The sequence below is a fragment of the Haliotis asinina genome, chromosome 2, assembly GCF_037392515.1.
Source record: "Haliotis asinina isolate JCU_RB_2024 chromosome 2, JCU_Hal_asi_v2, whole genome shotgun sequence".
Taxonomy (NCBI): Eukaryota; Metazoa; Mollusca; class Gastropoda; order Lepetellida; family Haliotidae; genus Haliotis; species Haliotis asinina.
Genome location: NC_090281.1, coordinates 48087936 through 48104681, shown reverse-complemented (window position 1 = coordinate 48104681; position 16746 = coordinate 48087936). Strand labels below are relative to the sequence as shown.

General features: G+C 40.4%; 1 protein-coding gene across 1 annotated transcript; it reads left to right on the top strand.

The window, feature by feature from the left end:
* The first annotated feature begins 555 nt into the window (after positions 1-555).
* On the top strand, positions 556-15063 carry LOC137273837 (uncharacterized). The gene is made up of 5 exons (XM_067806710.1): positions 556-701; positions 2486-2709; positions 5566-5655; positions 13870-14026; positions 14534-15063. Exons 1-5 carry the CDS (start codon positions 578-580, stop codon positions 14839-14841), a joined length of 903 nt encoding a protein of 300 aa, XP_067662811.1. The 5' UTR covers positions 556-577; the 3' UTR covers positions 14842-15063.
* Positions 15064-16746: the final 1683 nt, after the last annotated feature.

The window sequence follows — 16746 nt, the reverse complement described above, 5'->3', positions numbered from 1 at the left end:
GCTTCGATGACAGCACGTGGGGCCGTACAACCCATGTAAACAAAGGATCGAAGCGCAACTGGAAACAGTGTTACACGTTTTAGGATAATTTCTCAGTGAAACTGAACCATTTTAACAGCGATATTTAATCAGATGTGAAGACTCATAAAAAATAAAACAGTTATGAAATGTGCACACTATATTGAATGAACTGTGTAAGATGTGAGGAATCGTCACATTTTCCTGGCCTGTGGCAGAGATACTATGCTCGTCCGTCCGTTTCCTACTGAACACATAATACGCGTTGATAGTGACTCCTTGAATGCTGTTTTACATTTGCTTTAAATATAGAAAACGTTTTGTCACTTTCACAATGCCAAACACAAATTACACAATGTGTGCTGGTTTATACATTATTCATTTATACATTTCTTCATCGGTCCAGGGGCATTGAGCCATCATGAATTTCACACATGAGTGACTCATGATAAGAAGAAATAAGGGAACAGAATTAAACTACTTTAAATTTAAGTGCTTCCCAAACCGGATACCCTCGTCTTGTTGCGCAAAGTGCATGTAGGGTTAAAGTCATCTGTGAATGAGGCAGATTATAGAACGTAGTGGAGATCTTGATCTGACGTGGCTACAGAGGTTGGTGATCATGGACACGTTCAGGGCTTTACTGGTGTACCTTGTGCTTCCAGTGGCAACATCATACGAAGGTAGGCCGCCAATGTGAGATATTTATGAGATACATAACCGTATGAACTGAAGGTTTTTTTTAACATGTTATAAATTGAAACAGACATGATATTTAGAAAACATGTACATAAGTAGGGATTCATCTTGACCCAGACGTGGCGGTTACCGCTTCCTCTAGATTGCTTCATCATGTTCGATCCATATTCATATATGTGGATGTAATTACAACTGGTATCACTGCTTCAGTTCACAAACACGCTGATGCAAATAACCCAAATAACTACTGAGGAATAACATTACTTAGTATATTTAGTAAACGTTTCACTTTTATAGTTAATAACATAATTGTAAGCTGGGACGAGACAATAAAGTACTTATCATAAAAGAAATTTATGTGATTATTTAAAGATTCCGATGTTCATCACACTATTTGGTGATCGAAAGCGGCAGATTTAAAATGTTAAAAAAGACAGAATATGAACACTATGTAATTTCAGTGAAATTGAAAATGAATATCACTTTCTTCTCATCTCTCCATCGTATATTTTAGTTACGTTCGTAAAGCATTAAAAGACATTACTATGTCCATCTAAGTTTCATAAAATTCTCTTCAGTAGCAAAAATAAATAGTCTTGTCAAGTTCATACACAATACAATGTTGTACAAAACAAACGTTTCATCACTGTGATGTAAATGTATGTGTTTATGTAATTCAATATTATATGTACTATACAGGCCAGTACGACAAAAATACAACATGTACCATGTATATGTCGAATAACACATTTCGTAATTGTGGTGTTCATGCCGCTGTTGTTTAACGCCACACACCTTGATGTTCCAGTTACAATATAAATAGTCTATATCAGACAATCCAGTGGTCAGTTGACCCTCCGTGACTAAGGATTGTGTTTAATAACAACCAACACCTTTCGCAATATTACTCAGAGTTCATTAATTAAAATGTGAGTCTCATTATAGTACAAAGTGCCTCAAAATAATAAAGAGTGAACATACATTTTTATTTGCACATTGCCAATTTGAAAGTTAATTTTCTTGTTTCATGTCTGTCCGTTAGCCAGCAGTATGCCTGTTGAAAATAGTTTGATCTCGAGGCTGAGAAAAAATCTTTTATTGTACTTCATTGTTGACATAGTAAATCGTTTCGTTACATATCCAGTTGAGTGAGTGAGTTTAGTTTTAGCTTTTTTCCTGCAATATCACCACTGGGAACATCTAATGGGTTTTGCACCTTGTACCTATTTGAGGAGTCGAACTGCTGTTTTCGTTGCGACGAGCCACTAGGCTACTCCACAGCCCCCACATATCCGGTTGAGCTAACCACTAGGCAACTTCACAGCCCCATACATCCAGGTGAGTTAACCATTAGGCAACTCCACAGCTCCATACATCCAGGTGAGCTAACCACTAGGCTACGCCACAGCCTTACTTATCCAGGTGAGTTAACCACTAGGCAACTTCACAGCCCCATACATCCAGGTGAACTAACCATTAGGCTACGTCACAGCCCCACATATCCAGGTGAGTTAACCACTAGGCAACTTCACAGCCCCATACATCCAGGTGAACTAACCATTAGGCTACGTCACAGCCTTACTTATCCAGGTGAGTTAACCTCTAAGCTACCTCACAGCCCCATATAATCAGGTGAGTTAACCACTAGACAAGCTCACATGTAAGATGGATAATATTTCGTTTCGTGGGACGTATTTCTTCTAAGTTTAAATCTATTCTAAACATTGTTAAAACCATGGCTTTATCTTCGTGTGTACTTTTGTCTTAGGAATAAAGGCCATCGTCGATATCGTTCACCCAGACACCTTAGACGGACACGTCACCTTCTGCCGACTCCAGGACGTCATTGTGGTCAGGGTGCAAACCGGAAGTGACCATTTGACCCTCAACTTACAGAGAAACTCAGCAGTGAAGGAAAACACCCCGGTGTACGTTGTCAGACACGTTGGCAACAAGACAGTCATCGTACGTGATACGGTTCTGAACACGGAGGTAAGTACACTAGATACCATCTTCAATATTCAAGCAAAACCACAACGGGGGACACTAGAAATGGGCTTCACACATTGGGGGAAATCACCTTTTTCAGTGGACAATTTTGGTAAAGGCTGCGAGAAAGAAACCAAGACTACGAGGCACACGGGGTAAATGTCTCTCGAAGATACGTTAATTTAACTATGGGTGGACGATAAAACATTTAAACCGGTTCAGTGCAATTTGAACTTCACAATACAATACATTGCGGTACTTTCCGCTAACTGGTTCACCAGATATGATCGGTCATATATTTCCATTTGCGTGATTTAAACTGTGTGAACTGTTTTTTAAAAAATAAATAGTTTAGAGTCAGGTCGTCACCATGGAAACATTTTCAGTTTAGAAAATATATTACAATAGCCATGGTGACGTCATGGAAATCGAGATTTCACCTACATGCAGTACATTCAGTCTCGTATTAGGCGACTAACGGGATCGGGTGGTCAGGCTCGATGACTTGGTTGACATGTCCTTGTAACATTTGTACCTTTTAACGGGTATTCAACTAACAATCCCGATCGTTTATATACAGCGGAAGCTGTCTAAACTGGGACTCGCCGTGACTGAAGAAACAATCCGGTTTAGACAACGTACCGGAATGTAGAGCTAATGATAAATGTACAAACCACGGACGGGAATGAGATTTTTTGTCGGTGTTGACAACCTGCCGGATTTGGACAGATGCCACTGTTGAGTTTTGACAGCTTTCAATATAATTTTATAGATTTCATTGTCCTTTGTTTACAGATACGAACACGCACGCACGCACGCACGCATGCACGCACATTTGGTGTTGTTTTGGAAACGTGTACGACTTACCTTTTTAACAAAAATAACTGCAAGTACTAAGGTGTTTCCTTTCTTTTGTGCCTACAGTTTCCATCAAAGGTTAATTGTTTGCCTTGATATATCATCTTTCGTTCACCCAAACACACTTAAACGTGATATGGATATCCCGCTTACACGTTCTCACCGACTGAACAAAGACGTTTCCAGTTAATGCCCAGCATATAAATGTTCTGATAAAATACCCCAACTATGGGATGCTGTGGGGAATATAATCGCGATGTCTCCAGCTTTGGATACAAATATGACGAAACCATACGAAAATGAGAACTGCAAACGTAAAATTCTGTAAAGGACGTCCTCAAAGAATAGACTTGAAGTCTATTTTCGTGTTTTGACTGCGAGATAGTGAGATCGTGAAGATGCCATATACAGTATTCCATACCTAACCGAGACACCGCATAGCCTTCTTTTCTGTACACAAACTTTTTAAATCCACACCACTTAACACTCAGCTTTCCTCAGTTACACAAAGGACCCGGATCCTAGTTACTGGGTGTTGCGCAAGATATTCGACATATCTGCAAAGATCAACTGTCACTGTCATTAGTTCGATGGGAGACCGTATGGAAAAACCCTTCGTTTTCCTATTTGTGTTGGGATTTACTAACAGGATGTTCACTTATGATTTGTTATATTCTACCCTCAAGAAACACACATTCACATAAGTGGGAGCTGTATACACACTCTTTCAGGAACGCCCAGTGTCATGGCCACCTAAAGCTTACATACACGCGCTACACGTCGTATAAATATTGAATATGCTTCCTATTGCATACATTTATTATGTTTATTGAACAGTTGTTGCTGCTTTCAATGATTTTTTTATTAAACAGGGGCACGCAAAGTTGGTGAGGGAAATTGTTTGTATTGCAGGTTTTGAAATATTACTATTCGTTCAGGATTCAAAGAGTGCATATTTCGGTTCGTGAAATCTCGCTCTGTTAGTTGTAGACGTGACGAACGAATTCGCTCTAACACAAGGTCAACACATCGACTTTTATAAGATGAGGTAAGGTGATATGAAAATGGCTGAACGTCAAGTTCCAAATCATTGGTATACATGATATGCGTATGTACATTAGTTGCTTGTAAAAGTCCGATTTCATCCGCTTTTAGGGGTCTATTATGGTCTCTGCTGACGCTTCAAATATTTTACGAACCGAAGCGAGGGAAGTACGATTCCAGCCTTTGTTCGCTTCGCTTGGATATAGAAAGATTGGTAATTTTTCTCTCTATTGGGCAAAATTGTTTCCGCTACAATTTGCGTTTGATCCTTAATGACGCTGACTTGTCACATAACATTCTAGAGATATGTTGTGGGAATATAAGTTTGATTGTGATCATTTGAAATGAGTCATTCTTGTCGTCGAAATGCACAAACGTAATGTTTCCACCAGTGATGTTAGCCGAGCGAAGCAACTGCATATCGAGAAACGGAATAGTTTACAGTAGGAGGTGGTATTAAGCGATGACAACTTTATCGTGACGTCGCATAACATGGGTACGTTTGTTAAGGAGGGGCAGGCGAAATAATCATAGTGACCTCAATATAGCGTGACGTCATGCAAAAAGTCTACTTTATTGCCTATTAATGTGCTGTCGGTGTCTTTGATCGTTTAGCCAAGCATCTTAGAATATATGATGTTGTAATGTTCGTATTGCACATATGTTTATACTAAGGTAAGAATGTGTTATTGATGTACTAATGTGTTCTTGAAGGCTGTGAGCGTGTAAATTGTGTGAAGGGCGGGTGTTACCGGCGCATGTTAACATGCATGCCTTATAATGAACACTTGTTGTCAGCACTGCTTTTTAGTCTAGTCATTCGTTTTAACAACTACATTTTGTCACTTACACCAAGTTAAAATGTTTCTAGTGACAGTCAAGACTCGGTATTCTGTTTCACTGATGTTGAATAAGTGGAATGTTTGATATTTACTAATTCACTCACTCACTCTGCAGGGACGTCAAGAGTATCTGGATGTTGCTAACATGGCTTCTATTGAGGTGTCCTGCCGGATAACATCAGATGGCAAACCACAGTATCACCTTGTAAGTAACATGCTGTACAATATATGTCATACATAACGTTTGCTTGTGTTGTAACGCCGCATTCAACAATATCTCAGCTGCATGGCAGCCGTCTGTAAATCATCGCACCAGACAATCTAGTGACTGATGTCATGAGCATCGATCTACCTACGTAGTTGTGATGGATTACATGTGTAATCCTGACCACCAAATCCCGTTAGTCGTCTCTTACAACAAGTATAGGTTATTGAATACCAATTATAGCCCGGATCTTCACGGGTATAACACAGTTAGGACCTAAGTAACTGTATAAATATCTAAAGCAGAGTTTAAATTGGATCAAAATACTAGCGACTACAACGAACCCAACGGTTAAAATTATCTCGTCCAAAACGACAGTAGTTCGTATATGTCGCCAGTTAACGTTCAGCTTGTTCGTTATAAACGTAGTTTGTGGTTTAATATTATTTTAAAGAAACGTCGACACAAACGGAATCTTATGATAGATGTGGGAAACAATGAACCTCCCTTTAGTTTCCTTTAGAATATCGATGTGAGGGGAAATTAAAACAACAAACAATAACATAGGAGCCCAACGTCTCCAGGACGTGTAACTCAACATGTATTACGTGGTCCCGAATATGTCAGTATTTCGCGGTATACAAAAGTCAAAATCTGAACAGTCTCGTTTCCTGTTTCCCATTGCGCAAATGGGTGCGATAACCAGTCCAGAATCGTTTGACTAATTCATTCAACTGGATCCCTACGTCTAAGAACTTGTAACTTCGCTCCTTCCAATCTGTGCAAAACACATCGTACAGCGTCCTCTGACAGCGGAAACCTGGAAATCGTGGCAATCCCAAAACGAGGCTTTGCCGCTAGAGAACTCTGGCGATCGGGTATCAGTCTCCTTGTGCATTATCATATTAACTGAATAAGAAAACACTGAACACCCATGAAGAGCCACCTTCTCGCGGTGGGTGCTGGGTAACGCAAAGGTTCTTCTCCCGTGTGGACCCGGGGCAGAATGTGTCCACAGCATCCCGTTACTGGTCGTAAGAGGCGACCAAATTGGGCAACCTGTGTCAGTGGAGGACGGGATCCTGGTGGTTGAGGGCAGTGGGAGCTTGAACATTGTTCCTTTTGCTCAACACACCACTTTGGCCGTTACTTCACCTAGACAAGTGGTAGAATCAGCCCGATTCTATAAATCGGCTGGTCACGCCATGCCCTGCGCATGGAAATTATTTCTGATAATTGAGAGTGGCGCAGAACAATGTCAAACATTTTTATTCTTTGTGTTCTAACCTGTCTTAAAATTAGTTTGCCTAGCATCCTATGCCCAGAGAGCGGTGGCTCATGGGCTAATCTGGTGGAATTATTAATCTTTTAATTCTTCTGTTGGAATATATCATCCGGGTATTCTTGGTGCTGCAAGCTGGAGGCCCGCTTGCTTTAGCCTTGTCCTTGTGATACTCCGTGGTGGGTGGGGAGCTCGGATGATGAACCATACTACACTAACCATGATTTATGAAATTCCACCAAAAAAGACAAAACGTCCTCTTGAAATTGACCCCGTTGATACTGACCACGGACCATCTACATCTATTTAGTATTGGCCGCGTTTCATTTTGATTGGGACTCCTGACAAGACTCTGTTAAAGCTGAACCCCTTTGCTGTATCCATGGGTATTCAAGGTATTGCTGGGAAATGCCAAAAACATTAGACACTTACGTTCGGGTGCGCAGCTAGTTGAATGCGGGAAAAAGCAACAATCAGCCAGCGTGATGAACATTAAATCTTTCGTGGACATTCCGATCATGGTCTCTGCTCACAAAAACTTGAACGCAAGTAATGGTATCGTTAGAGGTCGTGATGGATTGTTTGATGATATGTCGGCCCTTGATATAGTATCAGAAATGAAGGATCAAGGTGTGCTTTATGTCAAGTGCTTTTCAGTTCGGAAAAACAACGAAACCATCAAAACGAATACGTATCTGTCTACTTTTTCAACTCAAAATGTACCACAATCAGTGAAGGCAGGATACTGTAACATTCAAGTTGACACCTACATCCCTAACCCGCTCAGGTGTTTTAAATGCCAGAAATATGGACACGGTGTAACTACTGCACATTGTCTGTTGTGTGTGCTCACTGTGGTGAGCAACCACACACAACACAAGATTGTACTAGTGATTTTAAAAAATGCACCAACTGCTCAGGCGACCATTCTTCAAAATAAACAAAATAGAATTTACTCAAAATATCTCTCAAAGAAACTAGTAAAGAGATCTGATCTTCCAGAAAGTTATGCTACAGTAGCAAAAACATCATCTGAGTCTACCTCTAAACTAACAAAATCGTCCAGAGGCTGCCAAACTACATTGACTTGGGTAAATTGCGACTCTCCACAGCTTTTGTACCCTGCTATATCATCTCAGACTGAAGAATCACTTCCTAGTACATCCATGTCTTCTTCTGATCACAAATCATGATCATCTCAGTCACACTCGAAGTCTCAATTAACAGCTAATAGTCAGGTGAATAAGAACCTGCTCAAGGGTTTAATTTAAAAAGTATGCCTCATCAATTACCATACTACCGCTGGCCAAAAGGGTTGAAGGTAGCAGCACCACCATGTAGTAAACATCGAAAAGCTGCTGAAGTTCCAAAAGGAGTCTACCTGTGCAGAAAATTTGTCATTGCCAAATATGAAGGGAAGAATAGACTGTTGCTGCTTCTCGAGTCATCAAGTGGAGAAACGTTTCCAGTCTACGGCTACAAGATATGAGAAACAATTTGAGACTTTGGTGGTATACAACGTTTACGGTTGGAGAGGGAACCATTTCTGTGCAGACCCGGTGAAATCTACCACTCATCCATACTGAATAGGAAAGACGATAGAGAAGTTGAGTTGATGCTTCCAGATCTTTGGCGCAAATAGGTTCTGTGGAAAAAATACAAGACACACCCTCGATATTTTTTTCTACATGGACTGGATGCAGACGAAAAGCACACATCCTTTGTAGTCTGAGGTACATACATCGTTCATAGACCACACAAAAATATACATGGTTTGTAGTCCAAGGTACATGCAAACAAAAAATATACATCATTTGTGGTTCGGGGTGCATACATTTTAGTTCATGTGGAAGGGGTCCCTAGAAGGTATTTTATTCTTCACATCGGCCTGTTTGTGTATGGAATGCACAAACTGTGAATCATCTTGTTTGGGTGATGTGCAGCGCTCCCTGGTCGTCCACAAGACATTCCACAGAGCAAAGACAGTCATCGAAATATATGCAAAATTCTTGGTGATTCCACCATCTGCCCAACCTTCTGCATATCAAAATGTTCCTCCTCGATGCCTTCTATATCCTCCTTAACTTCTTCCATATCCTCTTGGAGTTCTTCCTTGTCCTTGTCCAGCTTAGACAAGATGTCGACCAACATATTCGTTGTGCCTGAGCCGACAACGTTGACGTGGTTTGCTCCACAAGAGTTGACACCATCTTCATGTTTTGCTCTGAACGTGTGTCAGTCTTTGGAGGTGTATAAATAGCAGGCAAGAGGGCTGAAGGTTCCACATCAGGCAATACTCCTGTGCTAGAGGGCGCAGTCAGATTTGGAGCTTTCTTGTCAGCGGGCAAGAGGGTTGAAGGTTCTGCGTCAGGATCTCGCCATATCTCGTACAGCCAATATCGGTAGTTTAGCGATAATAACAGAAACACAATGCCCCTATCGGAAACAATGTCGGTAATATATGAAACAAGATCGGCCATCTTCGGAGATTTCTCGGCTCAGTCCCGGGATTTGTCGGTCGCGTCCTGAAACTCAAAACATGGCGTCACTGGAAGGAGCACCCGTCTCGGTCAGTTTTGTTTTTAGTTTCTACTGTTTTCATTTTCATAATTATACATCGTTGACCATCCAGGTTGAATGCGTTTAGGCATGAGGTGTTTTCGGAGCTATAAATTATTTCTTTAGGAAAAGATCGTAACTGCAAAAGAGCGTTATAAGTCATGTCCACGCAAGTTGTTTACTTCTGAACATCGGAAGCATGCATGGGCACATCCTCGATATCTCCAGGGTCTACGTTCCGAAAAGTCTCCACTATACCCTGGACGCATCTACGGGTCGGCCCGATAATTTTATTACCTCCCTTTGCTGACTCCGCTTTCTCACAGTAGCCAATCAGAGTGGTCGCCGTTATAACCGAATTTGCAAGTGTCAACAAAGGTAGCAGTTGCAACTGCGAAGGTTTGCTCGCCGTGCGACTCACAATTTGGGGAAATCATACATGCAACTTTAGAGGTCCGAAACCTTTTGTAAAAAATATGCAAGAAATCCATCTAATACTTTCAGAGAACCTACGCATGGTTTGTTTGCCAAGTTTAATCGGTTAGAGAATTTAAAAAGCGAAAGTGAGTTGTGATTGGTTCGCTCAAATTCGCAGCCTAGGCACCTGATTGGATAAAAAGCCAGCCAAGGGAGGTAATAAATTTATCGGGCTGAGCCGTAGATGCATCCAGGGTATAGTGGACACTTTTCGGAACGTAGACCCTGGAGATATCGAGGATGGCATGGGCATGACTTCTGACGCTCTTTTGTAGTGACGATCTTTTCCTAAAAAAATAATGAAAGACAGTTATCAAAATATATATAAAATTCTTGGTTGATTCCACCATCTGCCCAACCTTCTGCATATCAAAATGTTCCTCCTCGATGCCTTCTATGTTCACCTCAACTTCTATACCAGGAATCCAAGGTATAGCATTGTGCTGCAAAACTTAAACCTGACCGCTTTATTGACGTTCCTGATGCTATTACATGTTTTTCGGATGAACTGAATTCCATAGCTGATGAGTGTGTGCCAAATTCCTCTGCAGTTCCACATATTCGAAAACCATGGTTCAACGATGAATGCAAACAAGCATGGAAGGCAAGGAAAAAAGCAGAACATTATTTCCGTCGCCATCCCATGGTGAATAATTTAAATATATTTAAAATTTTAAATGCTAGAGCGCGACCTGCTTTTAAACAAAATAAACGCTAATCTTGGAAATATTATGTATGTAAAATACATTCTCGGACACCCATGTCCAAGGTATGGAACATAGTCCAGAAAATTAAAGGTAAAGGTACTAAATCTAGTGTCCATCATCTGAAACATGGAGATCAATTACTTACTGATAAATCAGATATTGCAAATAAACTGGTTGTAACTCTCGCTAAACACCCTTCCTCTTCTAATTATGTACCTAAATTCCAGGTGTATCAAAAACAAGGAAAGAAACTATTCAGATAATGGGGAAGATTGTAATGATAATGATTGTAATGATTGTAATGATTCTATTCATGAACTCCATACTGCTCTTGATCAAGCTCATGACGTTGCTACAGGAGCGAGAATCCTGTTTAGAGACGCTCTTATATATTTTTGATGATATTGGACTTCAGGGAAATGTCCTTCTTCATGGCGTGACGCTATAGTAGTACCAATACTCAAACCTGGACGTGATCATACGGATCCATCCAATTATCGTCCGATTTTATTAACTAGCTGTGTTTGCAAGACCATGGAACGCATGATAAATAACCGACTTGTTTGGTACTTGAAAACAAATAATCTCATAACAGTGTGGTTTCCGTAAAAAGAGAGGTACAGTCGACCACTTTAATGCGTTTTGAATCATTTGTTAAAAACACACTAATTAATAAACAACATGCTGTGTCTATATTTTTTATCTTGAAAAAGCATATGACACAACCTGGAAATATGGCATTTTAAGAGACTTAAATGACTTCGGCTTGCGACATCGTTTACCAGAATTTATAACTAACTTTTTAAATGACAGACAGTTTCAAGTCCGAGTGGGTTCTACCCTGTCTGTTCATTACAATCAGGATGAGGGTGTTCCACAAGACAGTATTTTGTCTGTCACACTTTTTAGTATAAAGGTAAACAGTTTATCGAAAGTTTTGAACGATTCAATTGATGGATCGGTATTTCTGGATGATTTTAATATTTCTTGTCGTGGTAAAAATATGCATACCATTGAACGACAAGTGCAGTTGTGTTTAAACAAGATTAATAAATGGTGTCTTGACAACGGCTTTAAATTTTCTAAATCGAAAACTAACTGCATACATTTTTGTCGTAAATACAGACCCCATAAAGACCCTGAACTATCACTAGATGGCACGCCAATTAAAGTTGTGAAGGAAGACAGGTTCTTGGGGCTAATCTTTGATTCACACTTAACGTTTTTACCACTTATTAAGTCCCTTAAAACTAAATGCCTGAAAGCACTTGACATGTTGAAAGTGGTTTCAAATTCTAAATAGGGAATCCATATCGACCACTCGTACGTTTTAAACTTGATTATGGCTCCATCTTCTACGGTGGAGCCTGCAAAAGCAACATAAAACTATTAGATTGTGTCCATCATCAAGGTCTAAGACTTTGTCTTGGCTCCTTTGGAACTTCACCAGTTGACAGCTTGTATGTCGAGGCTGATGAATCATCTCTTGAAGAGCGACGTATAAAATTAGCTTTACAGTATGTAACAAAACTATATTTTCAAACCTGTTTTCAATCCTCTGTATGAGGATTTATACAATAAGAAATCTTCTCTTGTTCCGCATCTTGGGTTAAGAATAAAACCACTTATTTCTGCTGCCAGCATTGAGCTGGGTAATACAGCCCCTTCCCGTCTTCTTTCTTCTCCTCCTTGGACGTTGGTGAGACCCCAAGTGGACCTATCATTGACCACATTAAAACTCTGAAACTAATGAACTGCAATATAAACAAGAATATAATCAATTAAAACATAAATATAGCAATTATAAATCCTTATTTACAGATGGGTCCAAGGACGGTGGCGCAGTGGCTCGTGCCGCTGTCGTTGGATCCAGAACAATATCTTCTACAGTACCGGGTAACAGCTCTATTTTTACCGCTGAAGCTAACACCATATTAACGGTCCTGAAATATGTTCAAAGACACCCTAAACATAAACAATATGTAATCTATTCGGACTCTCTGTCTTGCCTACAGGCTATTAAAAATCTCTCTTGTAAATATCCACTTTTAATAGAAATTATTGAATTATATAATGATCTTGCTACTGGCCAGTACGACATCGTCTTTTGTTGGTTACCCAGCCACGTTGGCATTTCTGGGAACACACTGGCTGACCTTGCTGCTAAAGCAACACTCAACAAATCTGAACCACCACTGCTTATTCCCTACACTGGCTATAAAGCTACCATTAGATCTTATATCCGTGAATTGATGCAGGTGACGAGGTGGGACACTCAAGTAGGTATCAACAAATTACATGAAATAAAACCCTGCATTGGCTACACCTACTTGGGTTGTCAGTCCAGGTTTGTAGAGGTCATCATGCGACGATGTCGTATTGGCCACACAAGATATACACAAGAATATTTGCTTAAAGGTGAAGATCCTCCGTTTTGTATCCCTTGTGATGAAAGAATCACAGTCAAGCAAAACTTTGCTTGACTGTGTTGAATATTCCATCACAAGGGAAATTATTTTAATTCCCGAACTTAATCATTGCGTATTAAAAAGAATTAGATTTATTAACTGAACTGTAAATAGATAAATATCTTATTATTGGAGATTTAAATTCGTAACTGTGCTTGTTAGTGGCTGTATCCTCAAAGGGGGTTGAAGTACTGTAAAACTATTGTCCTCCTGAGAGGATACGTAAGTCCACAAACATTCAAAGTAAATTCAAACTTTCCACGTTTTTAATCGTAGAATAAGTGTTTTTTTACTGTATGGCTAGATTTCCCAAATTGCTGACTGCTGACTGGATGATGTAAATCCAACTAGGGTACATGCAGGTAGCAAAAGTACTGTAAGTCTCCATGGTCCCTAGTGTGGTGATCTACCTTCAGTTGTTAACAATCTATAGCCCACTTTTATATAATAATTGTATTGTCCTCTATAGAGAAATTGTTTTAGGTTTAATCACTAGTTTTACATTCTTTTCTGTGATATTCTAGTTGTTTTACTGTCCTTTGTCGACAGGTTTTTATAATACACATATAGTCCATTTCAGTGTTATGTTCCTGTCACGATATGACTGAAATATTGCCGCTAAATATTGACTCGCTCACTCACGAGAAAATTCGGTTCGGCTGAAAAGTTGGTCATTGCCTAATAGGTTAATGAGACTCATGTTTCGGTATGCTGGTTTTAGCGGGGCTTCCTATCTCTCCCTGGAGGTAATTTGTATGAGATGGCGCCTTATAACGGGGCTCCAGAGGAGGCAAGGGGACCAGTCGACGATGTTCTTTATATCCTGAAGCCAGTGAAGCCTCGTATTGATAAACAAATCATTGACAGCGTGTTACCATGTAAGTTTCAAGTTTCCAACAGTGTGAGCGAGTGAGTGAGTGAGTGAGTGAGTGAGTGAATATGGATTTACGTCGCTTTGAGCAAAATTCAACCAATATAAGCGAAGGTGACAGTATTCCTTCGTGGGAATCGAACCCATGTCGTCGGTGTGATGATCAAATATTTTCCCCAATGAACAAACAAACCGACCCCCAACAGCTGACGCTAAATGATCAAATATCAATTTGTTGACATAAAATGACACTTTCGACGTGAACTGACGTCCGTCGGTGTCCTAAAAGCTTGAAAATTATGATACACGTTAACTTCCGAAAGAAATCGATTTCAATAAACGACGCTTCTAACGATTTCAGAGGGACCACTCATTTTGGTTTGTCATACAAATAACTAGTAGCCATTGCAAAGTTTATGTTACCCGTCTGTTTGTTGTTAGTTTATTATTTTCAAACGGGATCATTTAGTTAACTGACATTTCCTTCATCGTGTCTTTGAAAAAATCTTTTCAGATGACGAAGGAGTAAGTGTGGCCCGGCAACAGGAAGTACGGTGGACACACGAAACTAGACGAAAACGTTCAACTGACGAAATTCACGTTGATGTTGTTGCTATCGTGGACTACTCTGTATATCGAAGGTACTTGGTGTTCTGTCTTGGCGCTAGTGTTTATAACAATGTTCCAGTCATCTGGATCCTGTTCACCTCTTTGTCAACACGGGTGTCCAGAGTTCGCCAGTGTCTCCCCCTACCGGACAATTGCCGTGACCACGTGTTTCAAATATACAGTTCTGCTATGATGTTTAAAAGATGCCGTTGAGTTGGCAATCACAGTATACGAAGTGTACATGAAATGAAATGTAGTTCCTTGATATTACAAATCATTGTTTGCTTTTTCGACTCCGCACTCATTAATAGCCCTGTTAAAAGGCGTCGGTCTTCAAGTAATCATATCTAGGCCAGACATTGCAATGATCAATAGCATGAGCATCTGGATTCGATTATATGTGTCAATTAAGTCACAAGTAAATTTCGACAGGTATGCGTTACAATTGTTTGTTTTTTTCTTAACGCTGACTCAGCAATAGTCCAGCTATATGGCTGCGGTCTGGAAGTAATCGTATCTATATCAGACAATGCAGTGATCAACAGCATGAACATCGATGTGCGATGACATGTGTCAGTTAAGTCACAAGTCACTCATGACAAACATGGGTAGCTGGGGACCGATTCTTCATTGTCTGGAATCTGTACAACAGAAAAATGCGGATTGGATAATGCATTTTGGCGGTCCTCTGACCACCACGGCATTGTAGATCAGACCCATCGTTGACTGTCAATGTGTGTAACATACCACCCCGACGGCCACGATGACACGCAGTTATCAAAGCCACAGATCATTACCATCCAATTCTCTTTGTCCCCTTTTACAAGCATTGTGTATTGGGATACGAAGTTGTACCTTTTACAGATGGTTTACAAGGGTTTTCGAGGAGTCCGAAGCCCTCAAGCACGCTGAAACAAAGGAGAACATACGGCGCCATTTAGCTCATCTTGTTAGCGGGGTAGGTGTTAAGATATAACATAAACTACGGACGATGGGGTGAGAGTCTGTCTACACTGAAAAGTAAGGGATGCCTGTAAACTTAAAGTGTCTTTACTTAAGGTTAATACTACCCCTGAGTACTATCAACAACAGAGTCTTCACATGACTGCAGCCCTATGTTAAAGTGTGGGCTCCTTCTGAGCTACTATCTGCAATTCGAGGAAGAACGAAGGTTTACATAATTGTAGTGTTTACGTGCTCCCGCTGAAGTTCTACGAAGAGTAGGGCCTCTACTGCTTGATGCGTATTAGATGAACCTGCGCAGTAAACGCGTTTGTGACAAGTAGGCGGGGCAGGGAATGCAACACTTGGTTGCTACGGGTACATGAGGTAGATCAGGAATTACGCACGTGCAGTGCACGCTGTCGTGGCGTGAACTCGATGCTGCTTCTGATTAACACGTGTCAAGTAGTATGATATAACAATCAAAACACGATTCGCAAGAGGAAATTGAACTTTGCAATGTTTAGACGACAACATGTTTCCTTGTTGTTTACAATGGAATGTTCTGGAGGGGATTCCAATATATGCAAATTCTGGTCATTTGACAGGTCATGGCTCATCTAATACTTGTCAAACAGTAGATCCATTTGTGAAAGCAATCTAAGTGCCGTAAGTCACTGTCTTTAACAAAGGCATTCGAAGCGTTACCATGGTATGTGAACGAAGTCCTCATAAAACTAACAATAATGTCTTCTGCAATCATTATTTTATTTTCAAGGTAAACTTAAGGTTTAAGACTGCCTCGACGTTGTACAACATACACCTGGTTGGATATGTCATAGAAGTAAGTGATTCATCGTTGATTGAATTGAGAACCTGAAAAGATCGATGCCAGATAAATTGGTAAATACTCTTTTCGAGTGAGTGAGGTTAGTTTTACGCCGCACTCAGCACTATTCCAGCTTCATGGCGGTGGTCTGTAAGTAATCGAGTCTGGACCAGACAATCCAGTGATCAACAGCATGATCATCGAACTGCGCAATTGAGAACCGATGACACGTGTCAACCAAGTCAGAAAGCCTGACCACCCGATCCCGTCAGTCGCCTCTTAAAACAAGCAGAGTGGCCTTTTATGGCAATCATGGGTTGCTGAAGGCCTATTCTACCCTGATCCTT